The following is a 25565-nucleotide window of genomic DNA, read 5'->3' on the forward strand; positions in this document are numbered from 1 at the left end:
CGCGCACCTTATCGAATACATCCCGGTACTCCTCGTATTCAGGAGGCAACAGAGAGTCCGAGGAAGTACACAGCAACTTGACAGACCCATGGATGCAACTAGCCCCACACTGCGGTGACCACGAGAGGATCTCGACCGATCTCCAATCGAAAGTCGGATTATGCTTCTGGAGCCAGGGGTACCCCAAGACCACCGAGTAGTGTGGAGACGAAATAACCTGGAGGCAGACCGACTCTCTGTGAACGGCACCAATGGCTATCCCCACTGGAAGGGTCTCATGAGTCACGTGTGGCGGCAGAAGGGGTCTGCCGTCTATCGCCTCAAGAGCCAGTGGGGAACCTCGAGCTGCAGAGGAATGGAATTGGCGGGCAGCGAACACACTATCAATGAACAAACCACCAGCACCAGAGTCCACCAACGCCTGGGTCGTCACCGAGCCCCCGACCCAGGAGAGGACAACAGTGATCAGTGGTTTGTCAACACGGGAAACCGGGGACGAGGAGACTCCACCCAAGATCTGCCCCCGACAGGATCTCAGGTACGAGCGTTTTTCCCGGACGGTTCGGACATGCCAACCGAAAATGTCCACCGAGACCACAGTACATGCATCGGCCCTCGCGTCTCCGGAGTGCCCTCTCCCCCTCGGACAGGCGAGCAAACCCCAGCTGCATGGGTTCACCCCCAGACAAGTCATCCCCAGGAGGCGTGGGAGGAGAGGGAGGCACGGGTGGGACAGCAAACGTAGGCACCAATCTGTTAGAAGACCTCCGCAGGTTCTCCTTAAAGGAAGGTCTCTCCCTGAGTCTGGTGTCAATCAAAATCAGGAAAGAAATAAGAGACTCGAGCTCAACTGGTAGGTCCTTAGCTGCAACCTCATCCTTCAAGGCATCCGAGAGACCATGAGAGAAAGCAGCGACCAGAGCCTCATTATTCCAGCCCACCTCTGCTGCCAGGGTACGAAACTCAATGGCGTATTCAGCTACGGATCGTGAACCCTGTCTGATGGACATAAGGAGCTTCGCAGCAGAGGCAGCACGAGCCGGCACATCGAATACCTTCCGAAGAGAAGCAACAAAACCGGAAAACTCGGCAACCACCGGATTGTTGTTCTCCCATAAAGGGCTGGCCCAGGCCAAGGCCTTGTCCGAGAGCAGCGAGATCAAGAAGCCCACCTTTGATCTCTCAGTGGGAAAGGCATGTGGCAGCAACTCGAAATAAATGCCCACCTGGTTAAGGAAACCTCGCACTGAGTTGGCTCTCCCCCAAAGCGCTGTGAAGAGGGGCAGAACCGGTCATACCCCGAAACACCGCAGGCGCAACAACAGGTGTCGGGGTAGACTCTGGCGCAACAACCGGAGCGGCAGTAGGAGCGAGCCCAGGAGCGACAACCGACCCATCGGCAACGGGAGCGAAATGAGCCGTGCGTTCAAGCAGGGTTTGCAACGCCACAGCGAACCGACCCAACAGGTGATCCTGCTGATCAAGTCTGGCAACCAGCGTGGGTAGCGAGGATGGCCCTGTACCGTCAGAATTCATGGCTTGGTCCTAATGTCACGGAACCATGAACCAGACGTACAACAAGAGATAAGTGAAAATAAGAAGGTTTTATTGAAAATAAAGCTGTAAAGCAAAGTCCAAACGGATGGTGAAACCGAGCAGAGTCTTTGCGAAGCCAGAGGTCAGGAACCAGAAGGGTAGTCAGACGAAGCCAGGATCAGGAACCAGCAGGGTAGTCAGACGAAGCCAGGATCAGGAACCAGCAGGGTAGTCAGACGAAGCCAGGATCAGGAACCAGAAGCAGCAGCAGTCTTAGAAGCATGTGAACACAAGAGGACCAAGCAAGGAACTGAAGCCACAGACCTCCTATATATATGAGCTAGGCATCCAGCTCCTCCCAGTGGGAAGGAGGAGCCGCAGGGTGGAAGGCTACAAGAAACCCAGAAACCAAGATGGCCGCCAGCACATGTCAAACGAAGGAGAACAGCAAGAAGGTAAGACCATGACAGGGCGTCATTACAGACAAACGCAGCCGCCTGTCTACAGCCAATGTGGACAAGCTGACGTTCATAAAAATGAACCAGGCATGGATCCCACAGGACCTGTCCATCCCTTGTGCAGATTAGATATTAACTACCTCCCCTTAACAATATATTATTCTACTCCAGGGGCATTTCCTCATTCAATACTATTTTTAATTTCATTTTACCATTATATTGTGGGGCAACCCAAAGATGAATGAACCTCTCCCGGGGCCTAAATGTGTGACAGTGGCCTGTTCCAGTGGTGGGTGACGTGAAGCCTGATTCTCTGCTATGACATGAATACAGATTCTGCGCTGACATAAGGCCAGATTCTCTGTTACGGACCTCTCTCCTCTGCCTGGGTGCCTGGGCCTAAATGTGTGACAGTGGCCTGTTCCAGTGGTGGGTGACGTGATGCCTGATTCTCTGCTATGACTTGAATACAGATTCTGCGCTGACATAAGGCCAGATTCTCTGTTACGGGACCTCTCTCCTCTGCCTGGGCCTAAATGTGTGACAGTGGCCTGTTCCAGTGGTGGGTGACGTGATGCCTGATTCTCTGCTATGACATGAAGACAGATTCTGTGCTGACATAAGGCCAGATTCTCTGTTACAGGACCTCTCTCCTCTGTCTGGGTGCCGGGGCCTAAATGTGTGACAGTGGCCTGTTCCAGTGGTGGGTGACGTGAAGCTTGATTCTCCGCTATGACATGAAGACTGATTCTGCGCTGACATAAGGCCAGATTCTCTGTTATGGGACCTCTCTCCTCTGCCTGGGTGCCTGGGCCTAAATGTGTGACAGTGGCCTGTTCCAGTGGTGGGGTGACGTGATGCCTGATTCTCTGCTATGACATTAAGACAGATTCTGTGCTGACATAAGGCTAGAATTCTCTGTTACGGACCTCTCTCCTCTGCCTGGGTGCCTGGGCCTAAATGTGTGACAGTGGCCTGTTCCAGTGGTGGGTGACATGAAGCCTGATCCTGCTATGACATGAATACAGATTCTGCGCTGACATAAGGCCAGATTCTCTGTTACGGGACCTCTCTTCTCTGCCTGGGTGCCTGGGCCTAAATGTGTGACAGTGGCCTGTTCCAGTGGTGGGTGACGTGATGCCTGATTCTCTGCTATGACATTAAGACAGATTCTGTGCTGACCTAAGGCCAGATTCTCTGTTACGGGACCTCTCTCCTCTGCCTGGGTGCCTGGGCCTAAATGTGTGACAGTGGCCTGTTCCAGTGGTGGGTGACGTGATGCCTGATTCTCTGCTATGACATGAAGACAGATTCTGTGCTGACATAAGGCCAGATTCCTCTGTTACAGGACCTCTCTCCTCTGTCTGGGTGCTGGGGGCCTAAATGTGTGACAGTGGCCTGTTCCAGTGGTGGGTGACGTGAAGCTTGATCTCTGCTATGACATAAAGACAGATTCTGCGCTGACATAAGGCCAGATTCTCTGTTCCGGGACCCTCTCTCCTCTGCCTGGGTGCCTGGGCCTAAATGTGTGACAGGGGGCCTGTTCCAGTGGTGGGTGACATGAAGCCTGATTCTCTGCTATGACATGAATACAGATTCTGTGCTGACATAAGGCCAGATTCTCTGTTACGGGACCTCTCTCCTCTGCCTGGTGGCCTGGGCCTAAATGTGTGACAGTGGCCTGTTCCAGTGGTGGGGTGACGTGATGCCTGATTCTCTGCTATGACATGAAGACAGATTCTGTGCTGACATAAGGGCCAGATTCTCTGTTACAGGACCTCTCTCCTCTGTCTGGGTGCCGGGGCCTAAATGTGTGACAGTGGCCTGTTCCAGTGGTGGGTGACGTGAAGCTTGATTCTCCGCTATGACATGAAGACTGATTCTGCGCTGACATAAGGCCAGATTCTCTGTTACGGGACCTCTCTCCCCTGCCTGGGTGCCTGGGCCTAAATTGTGTGACAGTGGCCTGTTCCAGTGGTGGGTGAACGTGATGCCTGATTCTCTGCTATGACATTAAGACAGATTCTGTGCTGACATAAGGCCAGATTCTCTGTTACGGGACCTCTCTCCTCTGCCTGGTGCCTGGGCCTAAATGTGTGACAGTGGCCTGTTCCAGTGGTGGGTGACGTGATGCCCTGATTCTCTGCTATGACATGAAGACAGATTCTGTGCTGACATAAGGCAGATTCTCTGTTACAGGACCTCTCTCCTCTGTCTGGGTGCCGGGGCCTAAATGTGTGACAGTGGCCTGTTCCAGTGGTGGGTGACGTGAAGCTTGATTCTCTGCTATGACATGAAGACTGATTCTGCGCTGACATAAGGCCAGATTCTCTGTTACGGGACCTCTCTCTCTGCCTGGGTGCCTGGGCCTAAATGTGTGACAGTGGCCTGTTCCAGTGGTGGGTGACGTGATGCCTGATTCCTCTGCTATGACATTAAGACAGATTCTGTGCTGACATAAGGCCAGATTCTCTGTTACGGGACCTCTCTCCTCTGCCTGGGTTGCCGGGGGCCTAAATGTGTGACAGTGGACCTGTTCCAGTGGTGGGTGACGTGAAGCTTGATTCTCTGCTATGACATGAAGACTGATTCTGCGCTGACATAAGGCCAGATTCTCTGTTACGGGACCTCTCTCCTCTGCCTGGGTGCCTGGGCCTAAATGTGTGACAGTGGCCTGTTCCAGTGGTGGGTGACGTGATGCCCTGATTCTCTGCTATGACATTAAGACAGATTCTGTGCTGACATAAGGCCAATTCTCTGTTACGGGACCTCTCTCCTCTGCCTGGGTGCCTGGGCCTAAATGTGTGACAGTGGCCTGTTCCAGTGGTGGGTGACGTGATGCCTGATTCTCTACTATGACATGAAGACAGATTCTGTGCTGACATAAGGCCAGATTCTCTGTTACAGGACCTCTCTCCTCTGTCTGGGTGCCGGGGGCCTAAATGTGTGACAGTGGCCTGTTCCAGTGGTGGTGACGTGAAGCTTGATTCTCTGCTATGACATGGAAGACAGATTCTGCGCTGACATAAGGCCCAGATTCTCTGTTACGGGACCTCTCTCCTCTGCCTGGGTGCCTGGGCCTAAATGTGTCACAGTGGCCTGTTCCAGTGGTGGGGTGACGTGATGCCTGATTCTCTGCTATGACATTAAGACAGATTCTGTGCTGACATAAGCCAGATTCTCTGTTACGGGACCTCTCTCCTCTGCCTGGGTGCCGGGGCCTAAATGTGTGACAGTGGCCTGTTCCAGTGGTGGGTGACGTGATGCCTGATTCTCTGCTATGACATGAAGACAGATTCTGTGCTGACATAAGGCCAGATTCTCTGTTACAGGACCTCTCTCCCTCTGTCTGGGTGCCGGGGCCTAAATGTGTGACAGTGGCCTGTTCCAGTGGTGGGTGACGTGAAGCTTGATTCTCCCGCTATGACATGAAGACTGATTCTGCGCTGACATAAGGCCAGATTCTCTGTTATGGGACCTCTCTCCTCTGCCTGGGTGCCTGGGCCTAAATGTGTGACAGTGGCCTGTTCCAGTGGTGGGTGACGTGATGCCTGATTCTCTGCTATGACATTAAGACAGATTCTGTGCTGACATAAGGCTAGAATTCTCTGTTACGGGACCTCTCTCCTCTGCCTGGGTGCCTGGGGCCTAAAGTGTGTGACAGTGCCTGTTCCAGTGGTGGTGACATGAAGCCTGATTCTCTGCTATGACATGAATACAGATTCTGGCGCTGACATAAGGCCAGATTCTCTGTTACGGGACCTCTCTCCTCTGCCTGGGTGCCTGGGCCTAAATGTGTGACAGTGGCCTGTTCCAGTGGTGGGTGACGTGAAGCCTGATTCTCTGCTATGACATTAAGACAGATTCTGTGCTGACCTAAGGCCAGATTCTCTGTTACGGGACCTCTCTCCTCTGCCTGGTGCCTGGGCCTAATGTGTGACAGTGGCCTGTTCCAGTGGTGGGGTGACGTGATGCCTGATTCTCTTGCTATGACATGAAGACAGATTCTGTGCTGACATAAGGCCAGATTCCTGTTACAGGACCTCTCTCCTCTGTCTGGGTGCTGGGGCCTAAATATGTGACAGTGGCCTGTTCCAGTGGTGGTGACGTGAAGCTTGATTCTCTGCTATGACATGAAGACAGATTCTGCGCTGACATAAGGCCAGATTCTCTGTTACGGACCTCTCTCCTCTGCCTGGTGCCTGGGCCTAAATGTGTGACAGTGCCTGTTCCAGTGGTGGGTGACATGAAGCCTGATTTCTCTGCTATGACATGAATACAGATTCTGTGCTGACATAAGGCCAGATTCTCTGTTACGGGACCTCTCTCCTCTGCCTGGGTGCCTGGGCCTAAATGTGTGACAGTGGCCTGTTCCAGTGGTGGGTGACGTGATGCCTGATTCTCTGCTATGACATGAAGACAGATTCTGTGCTGACATAAGGCCAGATTCTCTGTTACAGGACCTCTCTCCTCTGTCTGGTGCCGGGGCCTAAATGTGTGACAGTGGCCCTGTTCCAGTGGTGGGTGACGTGAAGCTTGATTCTCCGCTATGACATGAAGACTGATTCTGCGCTGACATAAGGCCAGATTCTCTGTTACGGGACCTCTCTCCTCTGCCTGGGTGCCTGGGCCTAAATGTGTGACAGTGGCCTGTTCCAGTGGTGGGTGACGTGATGCCTGATTCTCTGCTATGACATGAAGACAGATTCTGTGCTGACATAAGGCCAGATTCTCTGTTACGGGACCTCTCTCCTCTGCCTGGGTGCCTGGGCCTAAATGTGTGACAGTGGCCTGTTCCAGTGGTGGGTGACGTGATGCCTGATTCTCTGCTATGACATGAAGACAGATTTCTGTGCTGACATAAGGCCAGATTCTCTGTTACAGGACCTCTCTCCTCTGTCTGGGTGCCGGGGCCTAAATGTGTGACAGTGGCCTGTTCCAGTGGTGGGTGACGTGAAGCTTGATTCTCTGCTATGACATGAAGACTGATTCTGCGCTGACATAAGGCCAGATTCTCTGTTACGGGACCTCTCTCCTCTGCCTGGGTGCCTGGGCCTAAATGTGTGACAGTGGCCTGTTCCAGTGGTGGGTGACGTGATGCCTGATTCTCTGCTATGACATTAAGACAGATTCTGTGCTGACATAAGGCCAGATTCTCTGTTACGGGACCTCTCTCCTCTGCCTGGGTGCCTGGGCCTAAATGTGTGACAGTGGCCTGTTCCAGTGGTGGGTGACGTGATGCCTGATTCTCTGCTATGACATTAAGACAGATTCTGTGCTGACATAAGGCCAGATTCTCTGTTACCGGGACCTCTCTCCTCTGCCTGGGTGCCTGGGCCTAAATGTGTGACAGTGGCCTGTTCCAGTGGTGGGTGACGTGATGCCTGATTCTCTGCTATGACATGAAGACAGATTCTGTGCTGACATAAGGCCAGATTCTCTGTTACAGGACCTCTCTCCTCTGTCTGGGTGCCGGGGCCCTAAATGTGTGACAGTGGCCTGTTCCAGTGGTGGTGACGTGAAGCTTGATTCTCTGCTATGACATGAAGACAGATTCTGCGCCTGACATAAGGCCAGATTCTCTGTTACGGGGACCTCTCTCCTCTGCCTGGGTGCCTGGGCCTAAATGTGTCACAGTGGCCTGTTCCAGTGGTGGGTGACGTGATGCCTGATTCTCTGCTATGACATTAAGACAGATTCTGTGCTGACATAAGGCCCAGATTCTCTGTTACGGACCTCTCTCCTCTGCCTGGGTGCCTGGGCCTAAATGTGTGACAGTGGCCTGTTCCAGTGGTGGGTGACGTGATGCCTGATTCTCTGCTATGACATGAAGACAGATTCTGTGCTGACATAAGGCCAGATTCTCTGTTACAGGACCTCTCTCCTCTGTCTGGGTGCCGGGGCCTAAATGTGTGACAGTGGCCTGTTTCAGTGGTGGGTGACGTGAAGCTTGATTCTCTGCTATGACATGAAGACTGATTCTGCGCTGACATAAGGCCAGATCCTCTGTTACGGGACCTCTCTTCCTGTGCCGGGGCCTAAATGTGTGACAGTGGCCCTGTTCCAGTAGTGGGTGACGTGAAGCCTGATTCTCTGCTATGACATTAAGACAGATTCTGTGCTGACATAAGGCCAGATTCTCTGTTACGGGACCTCTCTTCTCTGCCTGGGTGCCTGGGCCTAAATGTGTGACAGTGGCCTGTTCCAGTTGTTGGGTGACGTGATGCCTGATTCTCTGCTATGACATGAAGACAGATTCTGTGCTGACATAAGGCCAGATTCTCTGTTACAGGACCTCTCTCCTCTGTCTGGGTGACGGGGCCTAAATGTGTGACAGTGGACTGTTCCAGTGGTGGGTGACGTGAAGCTTGATTCTCTGCTATGACATAAGACAGATTCTGCGGCTGACATAAGGCAGATTCTCTGTTACGGGACCGCTCTCCTCTGTCTGGGTGCCGGGCCTAAATGTGGACAGTGGCCTGTTCCAGTGGTGGGTGACGTGAAGCCTGATTCTCTGCTATGACATGAAGACTGATTCTGCGCTGACATGAAGCCAGATTCTCTGCTATGCATGAAGAGACTGATTCTCTGCTGACATGAAGCCAGATTCTTTGCTATGGCATGAAGAGACTGATTCTCTGCTGACGTGAAGCCAGATTCTCTGCTATGGGACCTCTGTCCAATTGATATTGGTTCATTTTTATTTTTTTATTTTAATTCATTTCCTATCCACATTTGTTTGCAGGGGATTTACCTACATGTTGCTGCCTTTTGCAGCCCTCTAGCTCTTTCCTGGGCTGTATTACAGCCTTTTTAGTGCCCAAAAGTTCGGGTCCCCATTGACTTCAATGGGGTTCGGGTTCGGGACGAAGTTCGGATCGGGTTCGGATCCCGAACCCGAACATTTCCGGGAAGTTCGGCCGAACTTCTCGAACCCGAACATCCAGGTGTTCGCTCAACTCTAATCCCTAACTTAGATCCTGGACCTTCAGGCATGGAAGAAAGGATTTTTGGAGAACAGAATCCAGGAGGATGACTAAAAAAATTATTTTATGGTTTGGGATAAGATTGGATTTATCCCAGTTGACTATCCAGCCCAGGTTCTGAAGATGAGAGAGGACCACCTGAGATGAGCTTGTAGGAGATCCAACGTTTTCTGCTGTAAACTACAGATTGTCCAGATATGGAATAATTAATATTCCCTTTTGGCTTAGGGAGGCCACTACTGCCATAATCTTGGAGAAGATGCGAGGAGCAGAAGATATTCCAAAAGGGAGACAGTTGAATTAAAAGTGATGAATCTTCTCTTTCAGCTTCACTGCAAACCTCAGATATTTTCTGGATAGGGGATGGATTGGAACATGAAAATAGGCGTCCTTGAGATCTATTGTGGCCATCTTAGCCCCCTTTTTGATGAGCTTCACGGCGGATCTAACAGTCTCCATTTTGAACTTGCGATATGTTATGTGTCTGTTTAGTGGCTTTAGATTTATAATGGTCTGGAATTTGCAGTTCGATTTCCGAACTAGGAACAATGGGGAATTGTGACCCCTTCCTATTTCCCTGTTGGGAACACTCTCTATTGCCCCTAGGACATAATAATTCCTTTATGCATTCGGACGATGACAGGGTGACCTCTTAGGCCAGAGGAGTTGGGTTATCATGAAACTTTTGTGGGGGGAAGAAAATCCAATTCTATAGCATAACCGTTTTTTCTGATACTGATTATACACGGGTCTGCGATGACTTGCTCCCAAGAATTTATGAAGGAACTGAGTCTTCCCCCAACACGAATGGTGTCATTGCTTGGAAGAGGAGGAGGAAGGATCTCCCTTATTGGGGTTAAAAAGAAATTTCCTTCCTTTACCGCCCTTGGCATAGCTCTACCTTCCCGATTTTCCTCTATCTGATCTGGTATCCTGCTGTTGTTTACAAAAAATGAAAAAACTGCCTTCTATTTTTGGATTTGTGCAGCATACGGGTAGGTTACCCGACACTGCTAGAATGTAATGTGTGTTTCCCTTTAAGCCAGTTAGGCCTGGTGCAGGCAATCTTTATTCCAGGCCAGCAGAGGGAGCCCCCCAGTTCAGTATAAATAGGCTAGGGCCTAGCCAGGAGAGAGATTCAGAAGTTTCCAGAGTCAGTGCGAGAGAGAGACAGAGGCAAAGCTCAGAAAAGCAAGAGGTACTCAGAACTACAGAGGAGGTACTTTATAAAGATAAAACCAAGGATATACGCCAAGCTAGGGTATTGGGCCTTGAGAAGATTTTCTATGTCCCAGGATCAGTCAGAATAGAGTGCAAGCTCCTGTACTGCAAGTCCTGTGTTTAACACTCTGAAGTCGCCTTGCTATATCTGTATTGCCTGCATCAAATGTACTGCAACAAACTGTCTGCAAAGGAACTGGCGTTTCCAGCTATGGCCATGTTTGATGACTACTAAAGTTTGAGTTCTGCTTTAACATCACGTGGTTCCTCAGTTATTCCTGCTATCAGCAAACGGCGTGCCACCGTTTAATTGCACTGCGTCACGACATTTCCTATCATCACCTGCCCTAGCAGAGAGTCAGCCGTCTCAGGTTAGTGTCATGATTGCACTACAACACCCAGGAACACTATTAACCCTAACTTGAGTACGCTGCACCTCTCTTTTGGCGTCACGAACAGGATACGCACGCTTTATAGTGCAAGAAGCGTGAACTTGTGCCTTATACAGTTGCCCTTGACCAAAGTGACAAATTGCCTGTTTATTTAAAGTGGACTTTGTGGACTGAAAATCCTACCCAAAGTGTACCTAAAACCTCCAAAAGCGCTGTGCAGTGTTGCGCTATCAAGAGGAAGGAAATCGCCACATCGGAGTGTGGTTTTGTGGACTTTTTACAATCCTGCTTGCTGTCAGTGAATGACAGGCGTTTTGCTAAAGATGGCCTCCGGCCGCCTGGAGGTTAATGTTTCTCCCGCGCTGAGACGGACCGTTCGTGGGCGGATCCTGCAAAGTCACAGAGAATCCCGCCCCTCGTCATCATCGGCACCGCCGCGGCCCTGGCTTCTTCTAACGTCACCCGCGTACTCAGGACGTCCGGAATCTCTCGAGACTTGGACTGCGCAAACCCGGCGATACCGGTAAGAACTTGTAACCGGAGGGGAAGGGGATGTTCCAGCCCCTTTAGTCGCCAGTGGCCATATCTCAATAGGACTACCATGTCAAGAACCGGGAGTGCCTGAGCAGCCGGCCCCGGGAGAGCTTGCGGCTCCTAATCATCCTACAGCCCCAGCATGATGCCCTTTACCATGCCTTACTATTTCGGGGCCCCATGGTTCCCCCCGCTACAGAGGAGAGACCCATACCCTAAGGACTTTAAAGAAAGTTGCTGGCATTATTCAAACTGTACCCCATTAAATGCCGACCAGCAAATGAAATCCTGCTAGCGCAGACTGGAGACTGCCCGCAGGGAGGTATTATCCTGGCCTGCTACTGAGCGGAGTACTCTAGAACAGATAATTCAACCCGCCTCAGGGCCACTTTGAAACTAGGACTGCCTCAGAGATAAAGATGCACTTCTTTGCAAGAAACAGAAGTCCGGTGAGGAGTCCTCCGTGACTTTGCCCTATCACTTCAGGAGGCTTTAGGGGCTGTAATTCAGATAGATCCCAAAGAGGCTGATGACCAGGACCAGACCCTGAGGGAACAATTTATCAACGGGGTGTCTAGTTGAACAAATAAGGACCCAATTAAAGATGCTGTCCGCCCAGCACCCTAACAGTGCCTTTCTGGACTTTAAAGAACTGGCTATAAAAATTCTGGGGTCAGCAGTATCTACGGAGTTGAGCACCCCACCTGAGTCATCAGCCTGCAGGCCAAAACCGCTTATCACTAACCGAGCTGAGGCCGGCCAAGCTGTTCAAGTGTCAACTACCGATACTATTGCCATGCTGACAGAGCAGGTAAATCACCTCACTAAAAGTCTAGAGAAAGTGTGCAGAAAAATAGAGGAATGGGAAAAACCCATAATGACAGAAGAAGAATTCCTGTCACCTCCTAGGCCGTTCCCACCTCCTTACCAAGAGACTCACCCCAGGGATCCTGGAGGCGTAATAGAGATCGCAAGCGGCCCGTGGTGTACATACTGCAAAAAAGCTGGGACACACAGGAATCCACGTGCTGGGCAGTTAAACGTGCAACCCCTGAGGGCTGGTGACCACCCCTCGGGAGGTAGAACACTAGGTCCAGAGGATCCAAATTGGATGCCACGTTATGTAGGTATCCCATCCTAAAATCAATATAGAGATCAACGGGGTCCCCTTGAAGCCCTATTAGATACTGGGTCTCAGGTCACTACTTATTCAGCTGCCCGCCTTTGAAAGATTCTGGGACACCAACCAATTGACCCAGCTGCCTGAATCCTGGGTGGAAATTATCGCCAGCAATGGCAAACCAGTAAAGATTCATGGATACTGGGAACCCACCTGCAGGTGGGAGAAGTAACCTTAACCACAACAGGGGGGTGATAGTTGTACAGCCCGGCGACAGAGCAGGACATCCTGTCATTCTAGCACCAATGTCTTCAAAAACTGTTATTCAAAATTACTTGCCGTTATTACATCAGACTTTGCCCACCGCTTCCTCTGCATCCAGGAGGGTGATTCAAAGACTATTACTGTGTTAAGTGCCCTGCAGAGGTTTGCTAATGGGAAAGGAGAAATTTGTACGGCCAGGATTAGTGATATAAGCCTGTGACTTTGCCTCCTAATTCTCAAACTCTTTTTATGGTGTCGTGCTGTCCTGGGAGTCCAAGGCCGAGATTAATCCAGCCCTGGTGAACCAATCCAGATGGGAGGATTACCCTTATGTGAGAGCTGCCTAAGTGGCCTGGTGAACGTCTCCCAAGGTAAAGTAACCTGTCCGTCTGATTAACCTGAGTGTATCATCCTGTTGCGCTTACTAGCATTGCCGTGTTGCCCAGCTGTCCCAGGTGTCCTTCCAAGACTTCATTCGTCTCCCAGTGACAGAAAAGCCGCCAGCTGCAGTCAGCGGATGTTCGCCGGTGACCCAGCCACAAGTGCCCTGGTGGGAAGAGCTCCATGTGGGGGACGAGGACTACCCCCCAACAACAACAAGAAGGGAGTATACAGCTTGTCAAAGAGTACCACCAGGCCTTCATAAAGCATGCTACGGATATGGAGAGGTGAGTGCCATACAACACACCATACCTACTGGTTCTCATCCTCCTATCAAGGAGAGATACAGACCCTTACCGGCCTACTTCATAACAGACTGTAAAGGAAATGATCCAAGAGATGAAAGACTGCTAATGTAATCCGGACAGCCGTAGTCCGTGGGCTGCACCCCTAGTCCTTGTAAAGAAGAAGGACGGTGGTATCCGTTTCTGTGTGGATTATAGGAAAATTAATCAAATAACCCACAAAGATGCATCCCACTGCCACGCCCTGCATTGAGGAGTCGCTAACTGCTCTGGCTCCTCTGCCTATTTCTCCACCTGGACTTGACCAGTGGCTACTGGCAAGTACCCATGGCCCCTGCAGATAGGGAAAAGGACTGCTCATCACCACTCCATGGGCCTGTTCGAATTCATTGTATGCCGTTCGGGCTATGTAATGCCCCAGGAACTTTCCAGAGACTAATGGAACGGTGTTTGGGTCACAAAAAACTTCGAAACAGTGCTTACTGTATCTAGATGACGGTCATTGTGTACTCAAAAACATTTGAAGACCATCTGAAACATTTAGCAGAAGTATTATGAAATCCTTATCAAATATGGCTTGAAGGTAAAGCCATCCAAGTGTCACCTGCTCAAACCTGCAGTAAGATACCTGGGGCATGTGGTAAGCGGAGAGGGCGGTGCACCCTGATCCTGATAAGTAGCGGCTGTCCCGTAATTGGGCCGGTTCCTACTACTGTCAAGGGAGTTGAGGGGTTACCTTGGTTTTGCAGGCTACTATAGACGGTTTATCCCCCATTTTGCTCAAATAGCTGACCTATCCAGGAACCTTGAGGGGGCAACCCAAGAAAAGTCCTAGAACTCCTGTGCCTATTGAGTGGAATGAGGAAAGAGAGATAGCGTTCCAATTGCTGAAAAGAGAAACTGACCGGAGGCCTCCTGTGTTAGGTTTATCCAGACTACAGCAAGCCCTTCCATCTGTATACTGGATGCTAGCAAGCGAGCCTGGGGGCTGTGTTAGCCCAGATCCAAGAAGGAAAAGAAAGAGTGATAGCTTATGCAAGCCGCTCCCTGAAGAGGAGCGAGAAAAATGACCAGAAATTATAGTTCCTTCAAACTAGAGTTCCTGGCATAAGTGTGGGCAGTGACAGAAAAATTCAAGGATTATCTAGCCGCCACCCCCGTTCATTGCATTCACTGACAATAACCGCTCTGGCACATCTAAATACTGCTAAATTAGGGGGCCTTGGAGCAGAGATGGGCCTCTCGCCTCGCCAACTATGATTTCTCTGTAAAATATCGTGCTGGACGTACTAATGATAATGCTGATGCTTAATCCAGGCTTCCCACAGAGGACAGCTCCTGATGATGTGGCGAGATGCTTGGCGAAAGATGTAGAGATGCCGGCTTTCTATAACAAATTTGCTCAACAGGATCAGGCTCGAGCTACCAATGGACAGAGCTGCAGTTCCTTCACCCTCCAGTAGGCCTGAACCTAAAGAAGAAAGGTGGGTGAAACTACAGTCTGAAAGTAGAGTGCTGGGTGAGTTGTTGGACTTCATTACTAGTGGCAGAGCCCCTGAGAGGATTCGGCGTAAGAGTGCAGATCCTGAGCTCATCAAACTGTGGAGACAGCGCCATCAACTCTTCATACAAAAGGGCCTATTGCTACGGAGAAGCCTAGACCCAGTGTCCAACGAAAGAGTACACCAGATTCTCATACCCCGACGAGATGCAGGTATGGTGTTGGAGATGTATCACAATCAATCCGGGCACTTTGGGGTCCAAAAGACTGAGGCTACTATCCGCCAGCGGTTTTACTGGGTGGGCATGAGAGAAGACATGGAAAAGTGGTGTCGGGAGTGTGTAGCCTGTGCCTTAAAACGAAGTGAGCACCATGATCAGAGGGCACCACTGAGACCCATTGTAAGTACCCGTCCTCTTGAACTGGTCGCCATCGACCATGTGAAACTGGAGTCTAGTCGCTCAGGGTATGCTTATGCCATGACTATTATTGACCATTTCACTAAGTTTGTTGTAGCGGTGCCTGTGAGAGACCAGACAGCCAAGACTACAGCCGAACTGTTCTGGAAGCACTTCCTCCTGCCCTACGGATGTCCAGAAAAGATCCTCACCTATCAAGGACCTGCTTTTGAGTCCCATCTGTTCCATGAACTGTGCCGCTTACACAACTGTAAGAAGATCCGGACAACGGCCTACCATCCTCAAGGTAATGGATTATGTGAAAAAATGAATCAGACCTTGATAGAGATGCTGAGGGCCGTGCCTCCTGAAAACAGAGGAGATTGGCCCAGTCTGTTGCCACAGCTCATGTTCACATACAATCATACCATACATTGTTCCACCGGGTATACCCCTTTTTACTTGATGTTTGGGCGCCAAGGGACATTGCCTGCTGATCATTCATTGGACATACACGTACCTGATTGCATTAACCCATTACCTAACACCGACTGGGTTGCTGAACATCAAAGGCGATTGAATACCTCCAAAGCCATTGTTCAGGAACGTATGGACTATGCTAGGGACCGACAGCAGAGAGACTATGATCAAGCAGCCCATGCAGAACCCTTGACAATAGGGGCCGTGGTATGGTTAAAGAATAACCGCCGTACCAGTAAACTGGACAGTAAATGGGAGCGAAGTCCCTATGTTGTCACTGCAATCCCAAATGTTGGAACTCACACTTATGAGATCACCCGGGAAGGCAAGGGATCCCAAATTGTACACCGAAACCGGTTGAAGCTCTGCCTGACACCAGAACCCAGTGCCGAGAGTTCTGGATCTGAATATCCTGTGTCAGAGTCAGCAATACAGCCCGAGGATCCTATGCAGGCTGTCAGTAATCTAAGGTATGACGCTGATCCCATGCATTGGCTTCTGACACCATGGTTGAACTTGCTGGTGCCTGCTCCGGCACCTACTGTAGCTTCACCTCCAGAAGAGCCGGTTCAAGATGACCTGGATCCAGTTCCCCCTCTAGTGGATCTAGTTGTTCCTGTTGTTCCTGACCAAGATCTCACTGATGGAGATCCTCCTGTTGTTTCTCTCTCTTCTACCTCGTTGCTAAGGGAAGAAGAGACCCCTATATTGAGAAGGTCTACCCGGATGACTAGGGGACGTCCGCCAGTCCGTTTAGGAGACTTTGACTATTCTGGTGGTGTCTCCTTCCAAACAGTTGCTACTGGAAATACCTTGCTGGACATTTGTGCGCAAGAATGGACTCCCCCACGTGAGCCCTTGCCTGTGATACATCCACAGGAAACCCCTGGGTAGTTCTGTTATTATACTGCCACCAAAGAAAAATGGACTAACCTGGTTCACCCTAAGTCCGCTGTGCCAGGTCAGCGGCCGTGCCTAAGAAGTAAGAAGACGCCCCTTTCCCTTGTGTCATTTGTTCATGAAGTTACCAATGTTATGTTTTTTATGTGTGAAATAATTATTTATCATATTATAATGTAATGCCAATGTTATGTATCATGTTATGCCGGTTCAGGAAGGCGAGTGTGAGTACGAGGCCTTACTCACGTTAAAGTCTGGGGGTGTGCAGCATACGGGTAGGTTACCCGACACTGCTAGAATGTAATGTGTGTTTCCCTTTAAGCCAGTTAGGCCTGGTGCAGGCAATCTTTATTCCAGCCAGCAGAGGGAGCCCCCCAGTTCAGTATAAATAGGCTAGGGCCTAGCCAGGAAGAGAGTTCAGAAGTTTCCAGAGTCAGTGCTGAGAGAGAGACAGAGGCAAAGCTCAGAAAAGCAAGAGGTACTCAAGACTACAGAGGAGGTACTTTATAAAGATAAAACCAAGGATATACGCCAGAGCTAGGGTATTGGGCCTTGGAGAAGATTTTCTATGTCCCAGGATCAGTCAGGAATAGAGTGCAAGCTCCTGTACTGCAAGTCCTGTGTTTAACACTCTGAAGTCGCCTTGCTATATCTGTATTGCCTGCATCAAATGTACTGCAACAAACTGTCTGCAAAGGAACTGCGTTTCCAGCTATGGCCATGTTTGATGACTACTAAAGTTTGAGTTCTGCTTTAACATCACGTGGTTCCTCAGTTATTCCTGCTATCAGCAAACGGCGTGCCACCGTTTAATTGGCACTGGCGTCACGAACATTTCCTATCATCACCTGCCCTAGCAGAGAGTCAGCCGTCTCAGGTTAGTGTCATGATTGCACTACAACACCCAGGAACACTATTAACCCTAACTTGAGTACGCTGCACCCCTCTTCAGGAAAACCTTTTTTGTGGTCTGCAGCATTTTCTAAGATCTTATCCAGATCGGGGCCGAACACATACTGCCCATGAAACGGTAAGGATATCAATTTCTTTTTAGATGTCATATCACCGGACCAGGCCTTAAACCACAAGACTCTTCTGATGGTTTTAGAGAGTACTGCAGTACGGGCAGAAAGTTTTACAGACTCAGCGGAGGCGTCTGTCAGGAAATTAGTGGCCTTTCTAAGCAGGGGAAGGCTGTCCGAGATTTGCTCTCTTGGGGTCTTGTTAATTAAGTGGAGCTCTAATTGCTCCAGCCACACCGATATGGTACGAGCTACACGTCTCCGCCACTCCAGGATTTAAAAGAGCAGCCATAGCTTCCCACGTTGTTGTGCTTTTTCATAAGTGTATAAAACATTTATCTAAATATCCTAGTTATAGTGGATTTGATTATATATATCCATAAGAAGCCATGTTGGATTATATTCACCATCTTGTATGAATCTTCATGTAGAGTGGAATAGAAGTTCATGGGAAGGACAGTTCAGATAATTTCTTCTCATGGATGTACCAGTCTAAAAAGAGGCCTTCTTGTCTCCATATAAATTTATGACTGAGATAAGAGTAAGCTTAGTTTTGTACAAGAAAATCAGTAAGACATATGTATTGTTTTATATTGTTACGTCTTATTAAGGACATTTATGTATTTGTTATTGTATATATATTCTTAGAAAAGCATATATTCCTATTATATGATGACGACAGTTTGGGTATGGACTTTGTTAATGAGTATCTGTAAAGATCTGGTGTTTTTACTCACAATCAATTAACCGTTGGTATAGCAGAGGAGGCACAGATATCTCTGAGAAAAAAAGCTCATCATTTTATTATCTATAACATAAATTTTGAAGTGTGAGAAACATTCAAGGGGCGCCTAGAAGTCAGTCCTTAATTGGCAAAAAGTGTCAGAATTAATCCCTCTAGCTTTTATTTAGGTCCTAGATGTCAAATGTATAGAATGCAAGATGAAGTCAGACTTACGTAGTTAACTCTTTATAGTATGATGCTAATAGCTTATACAACAGTGCCACCTACGTATGAGTAGGTGACATTACAACAGGAGCAGAAGTGCATTCTGGGTCATGTAGTGACATCACCACCCTTATCACATGTACACACCTTTCCGACAGTGATTGGAAAGTTCCAAACTAGGAAGGGGAGTCTAACTGATACGTTTATGGATAATAACCCACATAGAAGAGGTAGAAAAAAAAAAAAAAAAAAAAAGGACCACCAACAAGAAAGAAAGGAGAGACCCCAGGAGAAAAATCCCAATGACCAGAACTTACCTTAGAGCTGACTTCCCTTAGTCCCTGCACATCATCTTTATTCTCAGTAATATATAACTTTGTTTCGTGTAGTATTGATATAAATTAATCAACCTGTTAGCGGATGTGTAGTTGTTAAAAGTGCTACATCAATATTGTTAATTTTCAGCAAAGATGCATATTGCTGAATAAAAGACCTAAATACTGATTTCAGAAGTAACTCTCTGATTGGAATAATTTCATTCCATAGTCAATACCAGGCTTGATCATTTATATTGCTACCTCATTATCCGAGATTTGTCATAGTTGGGTGAAGAGCAAGGGTTCGTATCTTTTATTAACGTTATTGAGCTTTTATATCTAAAATTGTAGTCAAGACGGATTGTATTATATTCTTATGTCTGAAAGGTACTGTGTATACGCTGATATTTGTGTTGGTGCGGATTTTGGGTACTACATTTTATTAACTATCATTGGTCTTATATTCATTGTTATTGATTGTATATAAATTATTGTGTAATAAATCATTGATATTTTTGCATAGATGCTTGTACCTTGCTTTACTGATTGCACAATATAATTAAATAAACGATCAAACTCTTTTTGGGGTGTTATATATATCCACCTCGAGGATCAAAATCATTTGAAATTTTTCTTTGATCCTTTCTTTTATATAAAGCCTTTTGCTTTATATCCCCGACAATTTTTTTTTTTAAAGGAGGCTTTCTGCCTTTCTGTCCATAGGGTCCTTTAGCTGTGCAGCGTCCTCAAAAGAAAGGACCGTGCACTTTGCGACGTTGGCCACTGGGGCATCGACTCTGGGAATGGACTCCCAGTCTGTGCAATCTGCCTCATCAAAGGGATACCGCCTTTTTATGCCACGGGGAATAAAGGAGCCTTTTTCAGGTTTGTCCCATTCTGCTCTTATGATCTTCTGTATGTTACCTGGAACTGGGAATACAGATCTCTGCCTCTTTCCCAAACATTTCCTCCTGAACAGATCTGGACTTCCTGGGAATCTCCATTCTGATTGTAGCTCTTATGGCTTTGATTAGCTCCTCAATATCGTCAGGATTAAAAAGGAATCTTTTAGATTCGTTATCTTCATCGGATTCTTGAGATCTTTCCAAGATCTCAGGATCCGATAGCTCAGGATTCACGGAATCGGAATCACTTCCCACATACATAAGATCTCTAGAAGAACCCGGTCTATGGGGAGGGGGGGGGGGGGGGGTTAGTCCCGGGGGCGGCCAGGGCAGATTAAGCTTCCACTCTAACTATGGACTTAATATCCTCCAGCAGACTAGATGATTCGGACTTGACAACAGACGCGGTACACTCCTTGCATAAAGGTTTAGACCCAGAGGAATGTAGACATTTAGAACAGAGACCACACTTCCTGGGTTTAACCTTGGCAGAAGAGGAACACTCTTTTTCTCCCTGCAACATAACAAGGGAGAGAAGGGTCAACCACTACAGGGTAAGTATAACATAAGGAGGGTGCCTGGCACAGGCTACTCAGAGAACCCAGGGTAGTGGGGGCCTCACATCCAGAGCCAGTGGTGGTAGGGGCACTCATGTTTCCAGTTCCCGTCCACAAAAACGCCATAGACTGCAGGTAGAGTAAGAACGCTGGGCGCCATGTTGGGACCGGCATTGCCCTCTTTAAACGTTAGGCATGCGCCGGCCGCGCGCCGCGTGATGTCATGACTTTAAGCCACGCCCCCTCGGCGTCTGACATCATCACCCGGCGGCTGGAGGGAAGCACACCCTAGCGTCACTCTAGCCGCCTTTCCACGCCACATAAAGCCCTCCTGGACCGCCGCAGGAGGGAGCTTCGCCGGGGCCACCGTACAATAAAGGGGGGGGAGGCCTGGGCGGAGACCACACAGGAGGAGGGAAGAGCCGGACCGCTGGAACCAGCCTCCGGTCTGCAGTGCAAGATGATCTAGGTAATAAAGGCTAGGAACTCAAAGAGCTCCCAGCACCTCTCCGGACTTCCTTCCTTTACAGAACAGGACAAAACACAGGCGATGAGGGTAAAGGGTGGGGTTTTTAAACCTCTCTGTTTTTTCCTGTTCTATCAGAGGAAGTCAATCTCGGTGTGTGCGGTCATGGAGACGACTGGGGAAATATAATATGAAGGAAGATTTATCAAAACCAGAACAAGGGAAAAGTTTTACCCGTCATTTGTCAGAGGCCTGGGCAGTTGCTTTAGGAAACTACTCAGATTTTCCCTGTGATATACATCGCCATTTAGTTAGAACTTACTTAAAGGGGTTTTCCTACATTTTACTACTGACGACCTATCCTTAGGTCATCAGTATCTGACCGGTGGTGGTCGGACACCTGGGACCCCCGCCGATCAGCTGCTCGAGAAGGCAGCAGCGCTTCTGTGAGCGCTGCAGCCTTCTCTCTGCCGTTCATGTGTCACGTGGCCTAGGCGCAGCTCATCTCCAGAGAAGTGAATGAAGCTGAGCTGTGATACCAAGCACAGAACCGTACATTGTATAGCCGTGTGAGAAAGCTGCGGCGCTCACGCGAGACCCGATGCCTTCACATACAGCTGATCTGTAGGGGTTCCCAGGTGTCGGACCCCCACCGATCAGATACTACTCATGAGGATAGGTCATCAGTAGCAAAATGTATCAATTCATTTGCAGAATGCCTTATGAAAGTGAAGTATGAAATACAAAAGTAGTAATACAAAAACATGGTTTTCTTTCATAAACAGCGCCACACCCATCAATGGGTTGTGTCTGGTATTGCAGCTTAGCTCCATTGAAGTGAATGACCTACAGCACCACAACCAACCTGTGGATAATAAGGGTCATCATGTTTTGGGAAGAAAAACACCACATTTTTCTAATTCTGGGCAAGCCTTTTAAAAAGGGATTAATCAAAACTAACAAGCACTTGAGGTTACTCTTACAATCAAGAGAGATGACAAACTGGGTGCCACACTTCTGCAAATCATTTTTGTAAACACTTTATTCATTGCCAGCAGACCATTTTATGTGGAAAGTAGAATTGTTCATTTTAGGAAACTGGAAAACAATCTCCATTCAGCGACGTGTGAACCTGATAAAACGTAACATGAAAAATAATACTTTAAATACTGACCATTAGGATGACATGAGACAAGACACTATGGGGGTCATTTATTATGTCTCCCTATGACAGATTTTGCCGGAAAAAAAGGTCACACCACCCCATATATGGTTCTCATACCGTCCTCAACACTGGAGAGTGGCAAGGGCAGTGTGGGGGATGGGGCCTTCAGTCCTAGCAAATTTACTAATATTTAAAGCAGGAAATCTAGGTGCAGAGACTGGCGGAAGATTCTCCTAATTTATGATACGGTCTGCGTCTTGTCATAAATTAAAGGGGTAATGTCATCTCAGAGATTGGTGGCATATCACTAGGATATGCCACCAATGTCAGATAGGTGCGGGTCCCACCTCCAGAACGCGGCCGCCAAAGCAAAGGAGAGTGCACAGTGCACAATGTCCGAGATGAGCAGAGGATATCAAAGACCAAGGTAAAACCGCTAATCTTTGATAAATGACCCCCAATGTTTTTTCCCCATCCTATATCCAGTATGTATTTTTTTTCCTTAGTTCACATATATCATTGAATATAGCTGGAAGCGCTGTGGCTATCAGACCAGAACCTGTTCTGGATAAAGATCTACACAATACGAACAGGCCAGAGAACATGTGTACAAGTGACACAGTAAACCATGAACGTTTATCTAGTCCAGAAGTATCCATCTTCCTCAATTTTCTGTGGATGACAGCTGTTCTCAGGAACCAAGTGCTTTTTCACAGACCTCATGGTCTTCTCATCCACCGAGGGCTTCTGAGCAAAATCTAGCTCAGTTCAGGGAGTTCATCATCTCAAGAGCTTGTTTCAGTTCTAGGAATACAAGAAAAGATTATAATTAAAACAATTACAAGAACAAGTGATAAAGTACATTTATTAACTATCCATAGTACGGGTGATAAATGTATGAACACGGGGGGGTTCAACTGATGGGAAGTTCACCTACAATGAGAATGGGGGTCTCTTGTTGAGGCGAGTGCAGTCCCATACCGTATTCACGGTGATCAAGCATGCACACTACCACTCCAACCCCCAGCAATGATAAACCGGTATTTATCACCTGTCCTCTACATGCAATAGGCGACAAACGCTGTATGAGAAAATGGCGCACAGTGTGCACGTGCTGTCTCTCTTCCTGTTCACTGCTGCTGTCTATGACAAAGCAGAGGAGAACAGGAATAGAGAAGGCAGACGGCATGTGCACACCGTCTCCTCATACAGCTGATCGGCAGGGGGGCCAGGTGTCGGACCCCCGCCGATCTGATATTGATGACCTAACCTCAGGATAGGTCATCAATATTAAAAGCCCGGACAACCCCTTTAATTATGAAATATTCATAATTTAGGCTGTTCAGGCCAGCATAGTGAGATCTGTCCTGCCAGGTTTCCCCTCATCCTTCTGCTGCATTAGGGCTCTTTCAGAGGAGCGAGTCCATTGGGGGAATAGCGCTCCGTGTGTGAGCATGATCCTCCATTCTGGACTTGCAGGAGCGCACCGCATTATCATGATTTAGAATACTATGTGCATGACCTTATGGCTACAGAAAGCTGTCAGTATGATTCTGTGGAAGTAAGGTCAAGCAGAGGCACATAGCATTATAAATCATGATAATGCCGTGTGCTCCTGCAGTTCAGAATGGAGGATCACTCTCACCCATAGTGCATGACTACAATGGACTCGCTCATCTGCAAGGGCCCTTACAACCCTGTTTCGTGTGAATAAAGGATGAATGGAGAATTATTCTGCTGTAGAGAGGAATAGGCACTCGCTAAACATCAGCTTTAGCCCTTTCCCGACTGCCCGCTGGATATATTTGTCCTATCTGCACATACCCCGTGCAGACAGCACGTATATAAATGGTGAGGAAGCGCTTTAATCTGATCAGCGCTGGGATTAAAGCTCCTGCAATCTAGCAGGAGCATGTCGGGTCCCAGCTGTGAGACACAGCGGGGACCCTGAGGAGAAGACATGGGGCAGTTTATTACCGCTTCTGCCTTCTCCTGTGCCAGGGGGACAGCGCTACACGAGCGCAGAAGGAGAGCAGGAAGAGGCAGAGCCGCTCGCTCTGTTATGCCCGGCAGTCTCGTGAACGGGGGTCTGGAGCAGAGACAGAGCTGCAAGGTCTAAGGAGACCCTGATCGGCTCTGCCTATGTGTAATGCTGTGGATGCCCCAGTTACAGTGGAAACAGAGGGGGGGAAAAATCAGTGTCCTCCAGAGGTCTTTTAATGAGCTCCCGGGGGACATATGTGCTAAAAATAAATTAAAATCTAAGTAAAAAAAATACTAATAAAAAATACATTTTTTTTTTTATATATATATATATATAAAAATGGAGTCGTTAACAGAAACAGTCACCCTTGTTTGCTCAAACCTATACATGTTCTATATGAAGACGATCATCACAAAATAGGGAACCCATTGCAATATTACATTTTTGTGTCAGTTTTAATATTTAAGAAATAAAAAGCTATAATTATAATTGGGCCTGTAAATGAAAGATTTTAGTTCTGAAACCTGTTGGAAAGAAACATGATGTAATCTGTAGTGAAGGTATCCTCTGCGGCCAATGAGGATGCCGGTAATTGAATTCAATGCCCCAGGTCTAGCTTAAAGAGGACCTTTCACCACTCCTGACAGGCCTGTTTTATTAGCTCCATGCATTCCCCATGTAATAACAATTCTGGAACATCTATTCTTATGGCTCTATATTGTGCCATTCCTTTATTATTTCTACTAGAAGTTATGAATGAATTGCAATTAGCCTTTAGTAAGGGTACAGAGGGGTGGTCACCATTTGGGGGTGTACCTGCACAGACTCATTCTATCCAATCAGTACTGCCATGTTCAGACTGTGCAGGTACACACCCCCAACTTGTTACCTCCCCTCTGTACCCTTACTGAAGGCTAATAGCAATTACTCATAACTTCTAGTAGAAAGAAGAACGGGACAATATACAGACAGAAGAATAGATGCTCCAAAATTGTTAGTACGTGGGGAATGCATGAAGCTATTAAGGCTACTTTCACACTCGCGTTTGGTGCCGATCCGTCATGGATCTGCACAGACTGATCCGTTCAGATAATACAACCGTCTGCATCCGTTCAGAACGGATCCGTTTGTATTATCTTTAACATAGCCATGATGGATCTGTCTTGAACACCATTGAAAGTCAATGGAGGACGGATCCGTTTTCTATTGTGCCAGATTGTGTCATAGAAACCGTTTGGCTCAGTTTCGTCAGACACCAAAACGGTGCAAGCAGGGTTTTGGTGTCCGCCTCCAAAGCGGAATTGAGATGGAATGGAGGCAAACTGATGCATTCTGAGCGGATCCTTTTCCATTCAGAATGCATTAGGGCAAAACTGATCCGTTTTGGACCGCTTGTGAGATCCCTGAACGGATCTCACAAACGGAAAGCCAAAACGCCAGTGTGAAAGTAGCCTAAAACAGGCATGTCAGGAGTGGTGGAAGGTCCTCTTTAAAGGGAACCTGTCACCGGGATTTTGGGTATAGAGCTGAAGACATGGGCTGCTAGATCGCCACTAGCAAATCCGCAATACCCAGTCCCCATAGCTCTGTGTGCTTTTATTGTGGAAAAAAAACGATTTGATACATATTTTATTTTTTCAGCAATGAAAAAATTGCATGTGATCAAAAAGTCAAACACACTCCAAAATGGTATCAATAAAAACTACAGATTGTCCCGCAAAAAA

General features: G+C 48.2%; 1 protein-coding gene across 3 annotated transcripts in view; it reads right to left on the minus strand.

The window, feature by feature from the left end:
- Positions 1–11267: 11267 nt before the first annotated feature.
- The window catches only part of COMMD4 (COMM domain containing 4), a 35714-nt gene continuing 21416 nt past the window's right edge, over positions 11268–25565 (minus strand). The window contains exons 8-10 of one of the 3 annotated variants that reach the window (XR_005775571.1): positions 22476–22661; positions 18761–18764; positions 11268–11277 (exon numbers count right to left, since the gene is read on the minus strand). Coding sequence is in view for 2 of the 3 variants with exons in the window: in XM_040413810.1 (XP_040269744.1) it covers positions 22621–22661 (41 nt within the window). In the remaining variant the exon portion in view is untranslated. Of the gene's footprint in view, positions 11278–18760; positions 18765–21716; positions 22662–25565 lie in introns of those variants that run through there. The other 2 variants (XM_040413810.1, XM_040413812.1) reach the window with 2 other exon arrangements.

This window comes from Bufo bufo, chromosome 1, assembly GCF_905171765.1.
Source record: "Bufo bufo chromosome 1, aBufBuf1.1, whole genome shotgun sequence".
Taxonomy (NCBI): Eukaryota; Metazoa; Chordata; class Amphibia; order Anura; family Bufonidae; genus Bufo; species Bufo bufo.